Source organism: Eucyclogobius newberryi, unplaced genomic scaffold (genome assembly GCF_026437365.1).
Source record: "Eucyclogobius newberryi isolate DKJ021-1_F unplaced genomic scaffold, fEucNew1.0.hap1 SCAF_11, whole genome shotgun sequence".
NCBI classification, from domain to species: domain Eukaryota; kingdom Metazoa; phylum Chordata; class Actinopteri; order Gobiiformes; family Gobiidae; genus Eucyclogobius; species Eucyclogobius newberryi.
This window is the reverse complement of record NW_027315735.1, coordinates 16,448,394-16,462,121: the sequence shown is the minus strand read 5'-3', so window position 1 is coordinate 16,462,121 and position 13,728 is coordinate 16,448,394. Positions and strand designations below refer to the sequence as shown.

The 13,728-nt window shown below is 37.4% G+C and overlaps 1 protein-coding gene across 1 annotated transcript in view; it reads right to left on the bottom strand.

The window, feature by feature from the left end:
- The window catches only part of diaph2 (diaphanous-related formin 2), a 387,159-nt gene that overhangs the window by 159,655 nt on the left and 213,776 nt on the right, over window positions 1-13,728 (bottom strand). The window contains exon 23 of the mRNA XM_072436089.1: window positions 7,884-8,013. Coding sequence (XP_072292190.1) covers window positions 7,884-8,013 — 130 coding nt within the window. The remainder of the gene's footprint in view (window positions 1-7,883; window positions 8,014-13,728) is intronic.

The following is a 13,728-nucleotide window of genomic DNA, read 5'->3' as shown; positions in this document are numbered from 1 at the left end:
AAGACGGAGAAAGACAGTTCGAGCTGACGCAGAAGTGGACAGAAATCTACGGGAGACGAGTGATGCGATGCGCTCCGTTGCGCTAATAAACAAACGCACGTGTGTGTTGTATCAGTCCGCACGGAGGAGTGCGCATGCGCACTTCCGCCTGCGTTCTCAAATCGCCGAAAAATCGTCCATACCGCCTTTAACTAACGCTAGCTGTTATAACGCTAACGCTGTTAGCCTGAGCATTGAACGGCTACTAATTTATATATCTATGGTTGGGCCTTTATTACAGTACAGTTTCAAGTATTGTATTGTATATAGTATCCTGCATGTTTTTTTTTTTAATTCCCTGTTTTCAGGCTGACCATAACTGCGGCCTTGGGACTACAGATGAAAAATTGCCTTTTGTCTAATTCTGGCATATTTACAGAGATTCTTATTAATATGCACTGTCCTGAAATTAATAAATTAGACAAAAGCATTAGTATGTCAAATATGCTGCCCATTTTCAACCAGGAAGTACAATTGTAAACTGTCAAACTAAGTAAGGCAAAATGTGTTGATCCACATCTTAAATTAATGTGTACTTTAAAAATAAAAAACGATAGAAACGTTATGTTTAAAACTGAATATATCAAATCTGGAGCATACAATGTCGTTGCATGTAAAACATATCTGAGTGCAGATAACTGTATTTGTGAGAAAAAAAAGTGATGCATGAGCCAATTTTTCCTTTCCTTAGTTGACTATTAAAATAAAAATGCTTAGCACTTCAGTCTTTGTCCACTCTTCTTGGAGCAATGCTAGTAAACTTGCTAAGATAACCTCTCTAGCCCAGCTTTAGAAAATAAGAGAAAAGACAAATTATCCCCCCTGTGTTCCAAAAAGGCATTTTGTCAACGTAATACAGAGCCAAGTAGTGCACGGACTTTAAATGGGAAACGGGCACTGCTTTATTATGCTGCAGTGCCTTGAAATGAATGTGGATAATAGATATATTCACAGCGGTATTAATATCCTCAGAGTTCATCTTCCCCCCCTCGTTCTCCATTTTCTTTCTTGCAGCTTCCAAAGTACTTTGCCCTTGGCTATGCCTTATACTAAATAGATTTATGAGAACATTTGTGTCATATTTCCTCTTTTCCCGGATTGTCAAGACAGATTGTCAGACCACCACTGATTGAGTGGAATCACCACACAGACTTAGCTGCTATTGTCAGGCCCCACATATTCATCTCTGGGGGGATTTAACAGGCAAAATTGGCCACTGACACTTTTCACAAGGCTGTGCTGCTCCAACAATGAGGTCAGGGCTATAAAAATAGTAATTTCTACAAGTACTTTTCGAAAGATAACACCCCACCCTGGATTTAAACTTGATAGATAATTCACTTTTTTCTTTTTTTGAACAAATGCTATGCATTATTTACATTGTTACTGCCCTTTAAACAGGCTTTAGTACCTCTGCTTTAGCATTTAATGTGTTAGAACAGGGGTTTTCGACGCTCAGGCTGGGTCGAAGGCCGAACATAACGTAAAACATAAAACTATTAAAAATATAAGAAATAAATACCTTTATATAGCCTACGCTGTTTTGAAGCAATTACTGTATCGATAAAAAAAAATTACAAAATGTTTGTTTTGTTTGTTCTAAAACTGAAATGTATTTAGAAAAACAAGTGTAATTTCACCAATACTGTGCTTCAGTGTATCTACATTAAAACTTCAGAGTTGATCTACAGTTCTACACAGAGATAAACATTTGACTTTATAACAAAATAAACTTCTCAAGATCTAAAAAAACTTTTAAATGTACTAACTAACATTTCCACGTCTGTACACCTGAACTGACACACCACTAAACTTATGCTCAAAAGTGCTTAAAGTGCACTTCTCCCTCGGCAGCTCACACAGCAGTGCAGCAGAGCCCCGTGGGGGAGGGGCGGCCACCGGCGGCATTGTGGGACGTGTAGTTTTAGCGATAAAAACGGTTACGGATGTAACTACGGTTCTATGAATCAATTTTAAAAAAAGTTTTTTATTTTTTTTTTTTAATATAAAATTTGAAATGTTCGGCGGGCCAGATTAAAACGTCTGGCGGGCCAGAGTTTGACACCTATGTGTTAGAACTTTAAATAAATCAAATCAAGTAATATTATTATGGGCTTTAAAGGTCCCATAACATGCAACATTGACTTTTCAGAGATTTTAACCTTCTTACATTGCTATTTGTGCTTCATATATGTACCCAGAGTGTTTTTTTGATTGATTCCAGCAGTTTTTAGCTATATTACAGACTATCTCCTTTCCGCGAATCTCCAAACTGACGGGCGGTGGGGCAAGACCGCGTCATAAGGGCAAGCACGCGTCACCATCCCCCCTCTCTCGGTTCAAAGAGGCCCAAAACTTCATTAATCATATCGCACTCTTTACTATTATCACAATGGTGAAGGTTTATGTGGCACTTGATGCAGCAACCGGGACAATAAACGGAGAGAAGTTCTATCCGATACCGAAAAAACAGGAAATAAGAGCGCGATGGACATAAGACTATATATATATATATATATATATATATATATATATATATATATATTGATATATAGATATATTGATATATCGATAGATAGATATAGATAGATATAGATAGATATAGATAGATAGATATATAGATAGATAGATAGATAGATATATAGATAGATATATAGATAGATAGATAGATATATAGATATATAGATAGATAGATAGATAGATAGATATAAAGATAGATATATATATAGATAGATAGATAGATAGATAGATATCTGTTCTGCGCACACTGTAGAATAAACACCAGATTTATTTAGGCTCAAAGTAGTGTTGATCTGAAGTTCTATCGTTTCTCACTCACTCACGGAGCAGACAGCTGTGGGGCACACACTACGTCACGGGTGGGCGGGGCACACACGCGCTCTGAGACTACGTCACAGGTTGGGTGGGGGAGCCAGATCGCTCTTCGCAAGGGTGGGGGCGAATATCAAACCAAGCCGTCTGCATTTCCGGGTTGGTGAGGGGGTCCAAGGTCTGGGTGATATTTCTTAACTATTATGTTAAGGGTGTTGCACAACCCTTATTATTATCAATTATACACTTAGGATGGACTACGAAACGTGAATAAAGCATGTTATGGCACCTTTAAGTAATCAGGCATTTCTCACATCAGTAATTAAGTAAGCGCTCCATCTATTGGCTGCAGAGGGAATTACAAATATGGTGTGAACAAAACTAGCTTGTCTCTGAAATGATAATGCCAGCATGCAGTTGTAATGAATGCAATTTGGAGACAGAAAATTAATGCTCTGAACGAGTCTGGCAATGACTTATGGACTTAAACACAGCATAGAAGTTATCAGAGCTCTACCTGCAATGTCACAAAATTGGAAAATTCGGATTAGGCTACTACTACTACTACTACTACTACTACTACTACTACTACTACTACTACTACTACTACTACTACTACTACTACTACTACTACTACTACTACTACCACTACCACTACCACTACCACTACCACTACCACTACCACTACCACTACCACTACCACTACTACTACTACATGAATAATGACAAAAAAGCTGAAAACATACAAATATAACCCCTTTCAAATGCACTGCGGTGTTGTACTGTTGGCCATATAATGAATAACTGAAGGCAGAGCCATGCCTGGGAGCATTATATGGACGGTAATGGAGCGCCGGTGGGTGTGTCCAGTCACATGGAGGGTACATGAGAGGAGCATTCTCAATGAGGAGGACAGGGGCCTTTTGAACCAGCAACAACTCCTTCAAATCCTTCACTTCTGCAAGCAATTTGTCAGCAGACGGCCAACGAGACAGGGTGGCAGCGGAGGATACCCATTCTGTCAGACGGAGGGGGGAAGTGGTTAGTTAGAAAGCCAGTAATGAACCGAGAGTTGGCAGCAAAGAGGAACAATACCAAGAGGTTTCTAAGACGACAACAAATTTGGCCTCTTGTAACTAAAATAGCCAAACACATAAGAATAGTAGGAGCTATTAGTAAGCATCTTTGAGTTGGGCTGCAAGATTAATCACAATCAAATCGTAATTGCAATGTGAATGGATGCAATTAGCAAATGGTTTAGTATCATAATTTCCACCACAAACAGGAGTCTTATCCTGCATATAAACTGCTTACTCTGTAGCAGATCTGTATATTTAGCAGCCTCATCTCTGAGTGTCCAAAAGATGCTATATAAATCAAAAATGATAAGTAGTATATCATATATTAACGACGCAGCAAGGGTACCCAATATTAGAGAAAATAGCTAATATGCAGTATTATAAAAGTTTTAAATAAAAAAACTAACTTATCTAACTAACTTAAATGAGACATTTTTAACAAGCCAATTTTTATATTTAAATGTGCACAATGCTGCAGTCTTTTGAACAGTCCAACAGCTCTTATAAAGGTCCAATTTAAAATAGTTTTGGTTATTGGGTGACCCCTGGTCTTCAACATGAAAAGTCCAAAATATGACAAGATTACCTGGATTTTGTGTATTTTAATTAAACTGGCCTTGACACATGTAAGCTTTGGTAACGGCTGAATCCTCCGAGATAGAATGACTCTCCAGGGAGAATATCTGTGAAGATGGACTGCATTAGTTAGTGCTAACCTCTACCTCCGCTCTCCAATACCAGCCAATTATCTGAACATGCTAATTTCAGAGGAAAAGGACAAAGATATACCTTATGGTAAATTACACTGCATATGAACATCTCTCAGGCATAGAGGAGATGATTTGGGACAAATTATGCTATAAGCGAATAAATAATATTTGTTACTGTATATGTATGACTACTACGACTACAACATTATTATTCTTTTGAGTTTTGAAATTATTCAAAATTGTCTTGCAATCTATACTTAATTGTGGGTTGTTTAAATATTTTTTTCCCCGATGGTGAAACCAATCAAATTAAATCTAATCTTAATATACTACTTTGCAACAATAAAGAATATTGCCTGGGATATATACTTTTTAAGATGAGGCTATTGGATATTAAGGCCAGTGAGAAAAGTCTTTTTAGTTAGCCCTAGCATTGTTAATAGTGATATACATTGTAGCTCAACAATCACCACCTGCATTAGTGGTTGCTGAGTGCTCACAGTACACTTGTTGTCCAAGTATAGTCTGATATACAACTAGTTACACAGTTACAACAGAAACATTATGTAAGTAATAAGGCAAGTTTATTTGTAGAGCACAAGCCAATTCAAAGTGATTCACACAGCAGGGACACAAAAATACACTAAAATCACAACGTGCAGTAACTAGGACAAATAAAGTGGCAAAGCAGCAGCAAATGTTTAAGGATGTTTTGCCCGTAGGCCCCACCAGAGAAGACAGTACAGCGTGAAATGGGTACGAGACTGGGGAAGGACACTGCAGCAAACCACCGCGAGCTGGACCCTAACCCACAATGCCGCGGGCCGACCACACGGAGCGCCCGAGCACCATCCACTCGACCACTGAGCGGCACATGAATATCTACTAAAGTAAGAAAGGTTAACAAAAGGAAAACATAATGGACTCACCTAAATGTTTGTTGAAAGAGATGATACTAAGAAACTATGCTAAAATTATATAAAACTGTCTCTTGGTGTATAGTCAATGCATTGTTAGAGCATAAGACACAAAATATGCAGCATTTAGGAAATAATTGGTGCGGAATTACAGCTGTGCCCAAAATCATCCGACTCGATACTGCCAATCCATTCTCCTGGGGAAAATTGTTCACCGCAAGAACTAAGAGTCCAAAGCAGCCAATCAAGCCAACAAAATGATTAGTTTGATGGGAAATTACCCAAGCCTGATTGCACTTATCAATAATTGGACGGCTTCCAACCAAAGATGGCCTTTTGATTACGCTTAATCCTACTCATCACTGTCACAACCCCCCCACAAATCTCCTGACAATCAGCCGCTGAAGACCAGGACTTCAGGTGTGTTCTATAGCAGCACATTGAATGCACTCAATACAAATGTCGTAGAACTTGCACTGATGTCATAATACAGAATTGTTTATCGGAATATAACAAGTTTCCACTGATTCCGCTGTTGTAAGAGAACCGTACTAGCCCGTTAAAGAGGCCCGAAGGGGGCGTGAGATGTAGTTAGCTTCCAGAGCAGGCTGGCTTCATTTCAGGTCCTGGAAAGGCTTAGATTATTGGACAAGAGAGAAAGCAGACTCAAGCGAAAAAATAAAAAAAAAAATCTCACCAAACGTTGACTTTATCTTGTGATAAACCGCCATATTTCCAGTTTTAACTTTATTTGATTAGCTGACACATTTAGCAATACAAAGCTAGCATCAGCTGTTTCCTGTTTATTAAAGTACAGCACTTGCGTCAAGTGTTATATTTCCAGTGCATAATGCAATCTAACATTAACCAAACCTAACACAATTCATAAAGAGAGGTTAAAAACATGGCGTAGAGGTGCAGAGATGTTAGAAAACTGCAGAAAAAGTTGATGATAAACCCTTGTTTCCTGTTTACTCTAGATTTCACCAAGTCTCCCAGCGCCACAACCATTTTTTTATTAGGATAACATTTGTTATGTTAAGATGATGTCAGCTGCTCACGAAGCAGATCCCTATGAGCCAGGAGGAGCATGGAAATGTATATTGCCATTAAAAGAAGGATCCTGAAATTCCCCGGTATCGTCAACTTTTAATGTTGGCTACATTAGAACTACATATAGAACATTTAGATAAAAAGGTGAATGTTGGTTTGAAGATTGATTTAAATATCACAAAGAAGTGATTAAAGAAAATTGTGATATTTCAGCACTTTTGTGATTTCACATTTGTTAGATTTGCATGCGCACTCCCCCGTGCGGACGCACTAAAAACACATGTGCGTTTGTGTATTAGCGCAACGGATCACATCGCATCTCTCGTCTCCCGTAGATTTCCGTCTCTTCTGAGACAGCTTGAACTGTTTTTCTCCGTCTTAATTTTGTCCCTTACACTGAGGGAACTATATTATGATAGATCCATGCGCTTAGACACACGCAAACATGCTGCTCTCCTGGGGACGAGCCAGAACGAGGCTGCAGGTGAGCGATAGGTACGTTCTGTGATTGATATGTGGCAGGACTAATCGGCAGTCCACGCCACGAGGAATAAGACTCAGATTTGGGCCAAAAAATCGTCCATTACGCCTTTAAATCTATCGGGAATTCGGGATAGTAAAAAAATATAATTGAGATATTCCTTTTTGTCCATATTACTCAGCCCTAATTCAACGTTAACCTGTTACAACCAGGCTAAGCTAGCTTTTTGCCAATTGGTTAAACAGTGTAATGGCCCGGGAGCAAATTGCCTTATTTGCCTCACCACTCTTTAAACAGTTCCTCTAGCGTTTCCACTAGACACATTTATTTACTTGTCTCAGTCAATTAACTGTCTTCTCCTTGAATAATTCATTTCCACAAACTGACAAAGTTGATGACATTTCAATGAACGTGATAACCGCATCTAAATATATATAGTGATTGAAGATTATTTAGTCCACTTACACAATGGCTGGCAGCTTCACTCAAGTGCATAATTAGTGGAATTAGATTAAATAAGCAATTAGACACTAACAAAGTAAATAAGCCTGCAGGGATTCCACCAAATGCTCCAGAATGGAATTAAAGTGAAATAGGTTTATTGACAGGCTATCTCTGTCACATAGCGCGACTGCTAGCTCACATGAAAGAAGAGGATGGAGAGGACCACGATAGCAAAACAAAACTAATTCAAATAAGTAAAATGAATGAAAAACTGTTCAGTGTTGATTGAAATATATCTGGTTAGTGTTCAGTTTGTTGAGGGGCTTACCTTTACTGGCGCTCTCCACGTGTTCCAATTCGTCAGGGAATCTCATAATTTCGGAATGGTTTTCTTCACACTTCTCAGCCAGAAAATGGAGTAACGTTGTGTTCTGACCAATGGATTTAGTGTCTCGGAGCTGCAAAAAATAAAAAGCAATGCTGGTTAATGTAGTGACTTTGAACAATCGAAAAACATATAATTGTTTCTTTAACTGTGATATTCTTTTAACTTAATAGCAAGAGATGCTTCGAATTGAAGAGACATTTAGAACTTGAATTTAAAAAATACAAAAAGGTTTTGAAGAAAGTGTTATTTTTTAGCATTATTCTGAAGTGTGAGAGAAATAAATTAGATGTCATTGAACATTACTTTCTGCGTCTTTAACAGCTAGATTTTTTCAATGTTCTTTCTACAGAATCAAGACTTGGAACTACACATTTTGAAATCTAAAGCCATGTACTTTATATGAGTTTTATAGACATTTTTCTCTAATTAAATGAACTACACTAGAAAACCAACTGCTAAAATAATTAAAGTAATGTTTCCCGAAAGGCTTTCATCGAGTTCATCCTTGATTGAAGAGAACAACACAAACGCAAGTTATTTTTTGGTTGATTTTGCTTCCAAAAATAATCGTGCATTAACGCCTAAGAAATGAGCATGTACGTCGCTCTCAATCAGACATGAGGTGAGCTTTAAAGTGCGACAACTGACTTCTGAATACTATTACAGCGGAGTACACAACACCAAACGCCGACGCTCCCCGGAGGATGAAGCAAGCGCGAAGCGGAGCGGTGCAGCATGAAGTTTCAATGAAAGAGCTGCGTCGCATTTGCCAAGATACACACACAAACCAGAAGAGGAGAACTTGTTCCATATTCATCCCCGCCGTGATTGCCATGCTGTTCGAACGGCATGCTGGGAAAGCTAATTAGCACAAGCCACTTATGTGTACTCATACTGATAATATCTGTGCAGTAAACAGCCTGCAGTTGGACGGGCCCACACATGTGCACGAGCCCCTCACACCGCCATCGTGTTTTGCAGCTCCGACAATTAGCAGGCCGAGGCACACCCACATACAACATATTCAGTTAAGTATCAGTCTTTTTGCTCACAATAAGAAATTACAATCTCATTTCATGGATTTTTCTTTTAATTGGTTTAGTGATAGTGATAGAAAATGAATGGCGACACTCTACAGGCAAAAGTTTAGAGTATGGCCAGTCCACTTAAAAATAAATAGAAGGGTTAGGATGTTTTTACCATTTCAATGAATCAACACCCATCAATCCATTGATAGGAAATTGTAATTTAAAAGCGTCTTCATAAGTTTTTCTCTGAGCCAAACATCTCCAATCAAGGACAGCAAATTATTCAGTCATTTTTTTGTTGACCGCTAATTCCTGAGAACAAGTTTGAATTTATTCATCTTAGTAAAAACATAATCAGGTAAGATCTCTTTGCAAGAAACTTGGAAGTGTGAAACTATTAGAATCAGAATCTGAATCAGAAAAGATTCATTGTCAATGTCAATGAACAGAATTCACAAACATAGGAACTTGTCTTGGTGATTCGATGCAACATAAAACAATAAACAATGAATAAGTCAAAAGAGAAACATTCTGTTTATTGAGTCACTTTTTTGACCATTTATGACTAGGAATGATATATTTCTTAAATAGTTTTATACATATGCAGTTAAAATTATGTAAAAATACCATAGACCTTACAAGAAGGGTAGAATATTATAAAAGTTTGTCCAGCTCGTTTTGAGCATCGAGAAAGCCAGTGTATTCATTTTCTCTCTCTCAAATACTAAATAAGATATCCATAATCCTTACGACTTAATAAAATAAACACATTTAGTTTGAAAACTGCCTCACTGATTTCCGACTGCCCCTACAGTACATAATCGTAAACATTATCACAATCATGGACCCTGATTATGGAGAGCTGCAGTTCACAATTAGAGAGCAGTGGACTTATTTTAATTCATGCCAACATGTATATGTTTCACTGCAGAAAGTTACATGTATTACTGTTTAAGAGAATAATAATGATTGAGAACAAAGTGGACATGTATTTTTAGAGCATGCATGAATCACTTCAAATAGAACTTTGAAGGGAAAACAATTAGAACATGGTTAATAGTTTTAACAGTTTCCTTTCATTACATTGCATTTGATTACTTATATTTAAAAAAACAATAGTAACTAGTTTCAATTTAATATATTTAATTGTATTGTTCACCTTCAGTGTGTCCCCTTGTGTTTTGTGATGTGTCTATTTTATCAACTAATTGGTATTTGTACAAAAATGGGAAATATGAAGGAATGGAATAGTGCGTTTGATAAAGTTATCTTTGGAGTGTCCGTTGTACATACTGTGTCCTTTGTCATTAACCTGAACAAAAGCTGGGCCCAGGCAGACATGGTGAGTGGAGTAAGTAGCAAAACCATGTGGTGCGATGCAATGATGCAGCCATAAAGATTATCAGATGAAACTGGAAGTATATTATTGGTAAAAGGTGAATATGCAGCATTATAAATCTGGATTATCATCAACGAGCAGCCACAACAGATTATCCAGGAGCGTCACAATCTGGTGTCACAATGATTCATCAAATTTGTTTTTTAAATATTTAATGGTTGTTGTGTAAAGAGATCAGGCGATCAAAATGTCCATGGATAAAGACAAACATAATAGGATTTTCTATTTTTTTTTTTTTTTTTAAGATTTTGTGCCTTTATGCCTTTTGTGGCTTTATTGACAGGAAAGTAGAGTGAAATGGGGGATGAGAGAGGGGAGGACATGCAGTAAATAGTTAGGGTCAGGATTCGAACACACAACACTGCTGTGCCTTAACCACACAACCACCGGGCAGCACAATAGTTCGAATTTTTTAAAGCATTGCTATTTAAACAAATCTTAACTGTTAAAGTGGTGCAGCTTCTGTTGGGGTTTACAAACTTAACACAGATTCAGTGTTGAGATGTTGAGACTGGATTTGAGTAAATACGTATGGGTCAGACTCCCACAAAAAATACATTTTACATGTAAATAATCAGAGGTAAACCGTAGACCTGTTATAGTGTAACTGTGGTGGAATAGAGTTTTCAGATGTCGCTGGAAATCATCAACCCGCTTTTATTAGCACTTGCTAAGAAATAATAAGCAGCCAAATACTGTGAGCAAGTACACAATGTATAGTATAAGACATATGTATATTTTGTATACCTTAAAATATTTCGAGCTGGTTTTAGTATTACGTGATGCTGGGAGAGTGTAGAGTCAGTAGAGAGCCAGGTAGTGCCTCAGGAGGCTGATTGGACCATTATTGATGGATAACGGAAAAAGTCTGCTTTCTCACTTTAGTCAATCAAGTAAATGGCCCCCTGGGCGTCAGGTCTCGGTACCTAATGGGCTCATCAGGGAGCGACACATGATGGGGATGAACAGTAAAAAAGAAGTATAAGGACTGACTTATCTCTTCTGTGCATTTGCACTGCTGCCCCCATCCTCACAAGGACGCTGGAGTCTCCCATGGGAGCCAGTCACTGCTCATATATTCACTCGACTTAATAAAAGAGCTGTCATCACATTGGTGTTAGAAGGCGAACTGTTCGTTCTTCTGGTCAACTTAGATTCATCTTCAGGTATTTCCAATTTTGACTTTCATCAGATAATGATTTTTTTCTGTCTGTATCTAATTAAAGAACATGCTATTCTTTTCAAAACAGGAAGCTATGCTTTTTTAGCTTTATCATAAAAAGCACTTATACATTTGTGGTGAATAATTAGGTTATGGATGATGGTAGGAATGCATTACTGTAAGTGAGTGATACATGTGGACCACTGCAAAGACCATACTATAGTTCTGTTTTTCATGTTTTTAAGTCAAAATCAGGCCCAGCAGTCTACAGCAGTGATTTTGGTTTCAGTTTGAGCTTTCAAGATAACATGATTTCAATAGCTTCTGACAGAGGCCAAAAGTCACAATATGCAATAAAAAATGCATTTGAAATGGTTCAATTAAAGTGATTCATCTTGTGCTCTAACCTTCTTCTATAATATATTGAATTTGCTTGAAATAAAAAAGTACTTAAATAGCGCTTGAATTTGAACCTACACAAACATTAATCTGACTTCAAAAACAGGTATTTTCATAGGGAAGTGACATATTGCATTACAAATAACCCCATATTTACAACACACAATTCCCAGCAGCATTTTACATTTAAGATTATGGTTTTCTTCTTCTTATCCACAATACGTTGATGGGCTGCACCATGTTTGCCCCTTGCAACTGCTCCATCTACACAAGTGAAACTGAACAATATTCTTCTGTTAGCTTGAGAGCTCTGTATTCCCACACCTTCTCTCTTGCCTTTATGACTTCCTAGTTGTGCAATGTTTTTATTTTATTTTTCACGCGCACGCGCACACGCACACGCACACACACACGCACACACACACACACACACACGACAAGTGAAATGCTGTTATACCTTGTGCTAAATTGTCTCATTCTGAGTGCTGAATATGTCTCACTAACAAGTAAGGGGATTACAAATCTCGCATCATTAAGGCGGCTTTTGTTATGGAAGATCTAATAGCACTTTTGTTTACAAATGGAAGCCAATTAATGAAGTTATTTAATATAAGAGCAGTAAAATGCAGAGCCACCACACTCTGCACTCCTTACCCCAATAAGGCACAAGAGAATAATTTGTGATACAAATTGTGCTAAATTAGCAAATGGCAGAAAACCTTTACCCTCAAGATAATTCTGACACATTTGACCTCACCATAGGTCAAAGAGGCATTACATTGTCCTTTTGTCGATATATACATTAGGCACTTCAGAAATTAAATTGATGAAATAATTCAGGGGAAATTATAATAATTTATGTTTTGTTTTATTTAAAGGCAAATCGTAATATGAGATAGAGCTACTGAGATGACGTGGCGTTATAACAAAACACAATTTTTTTGGACACATTCCATAAACAATCTTTATTCAAATTGGCAACTTCTCCTTTATTTCCTTAAGAGGGGTGGACGAGATACAACATTCTTGGCTCTGAGAAAAAATGTTTTGTTCACATCATGTTTACTCCGTAGCAGAACATACTTTAATTGAAGTTCATTATGTTAGAGGCTGGCACCAGCTCCTTGGCAAATGGTCAGGTGGATTAGATGCCAATACCTGATGCACTTTAATATCAAGAGCACAAATTTCAGCTGTAGTTTTTTTTTTTTTTTTTTTAAATCATGCTTTTCTTGATGAATAACTGCAATAATAAAGTAAACACATTGATTCTCCTTTGAGCCATGATATTCTAATTTTAATTATAAATGAAATGTGTTGGAAAGTAACTAAAATCATGTACCAAAAATATCTATGCGTATTCTGAATATAAATTAACAGTTGCTGTATTTGATAGTGAAAAGTAGGCTTCCAACTGCACTGATTTGGTGCGAAAAATAGAAAATACAGCTCTTATAGTAAGGCCTTAGTTATTTTATTACCTGGTTTACGGATCCGCCGCACTTAGATTATTGATTTCTGCAATATAAATAAAATCAATTATAATCATTTTTTTAAAATAAAGTACCGCCGGCCAACGCAAAATAGCGTTACATTAAATATAAAAGGCGGTATTAAGTCAAAAGATAAGAGCGCGTGAAGCAATTTTTCGTCAAACTCCTGCATGAGTCTGGGACGGAGCGTAAACCAAGTGATAAAATAACTAAGGCCTAAGTGCATGTGCAATTTTTCCTTATCCAATTTGTGATCAAAATTATCTTCACTTACACTCACATACATGCATAACAAACGATGAAA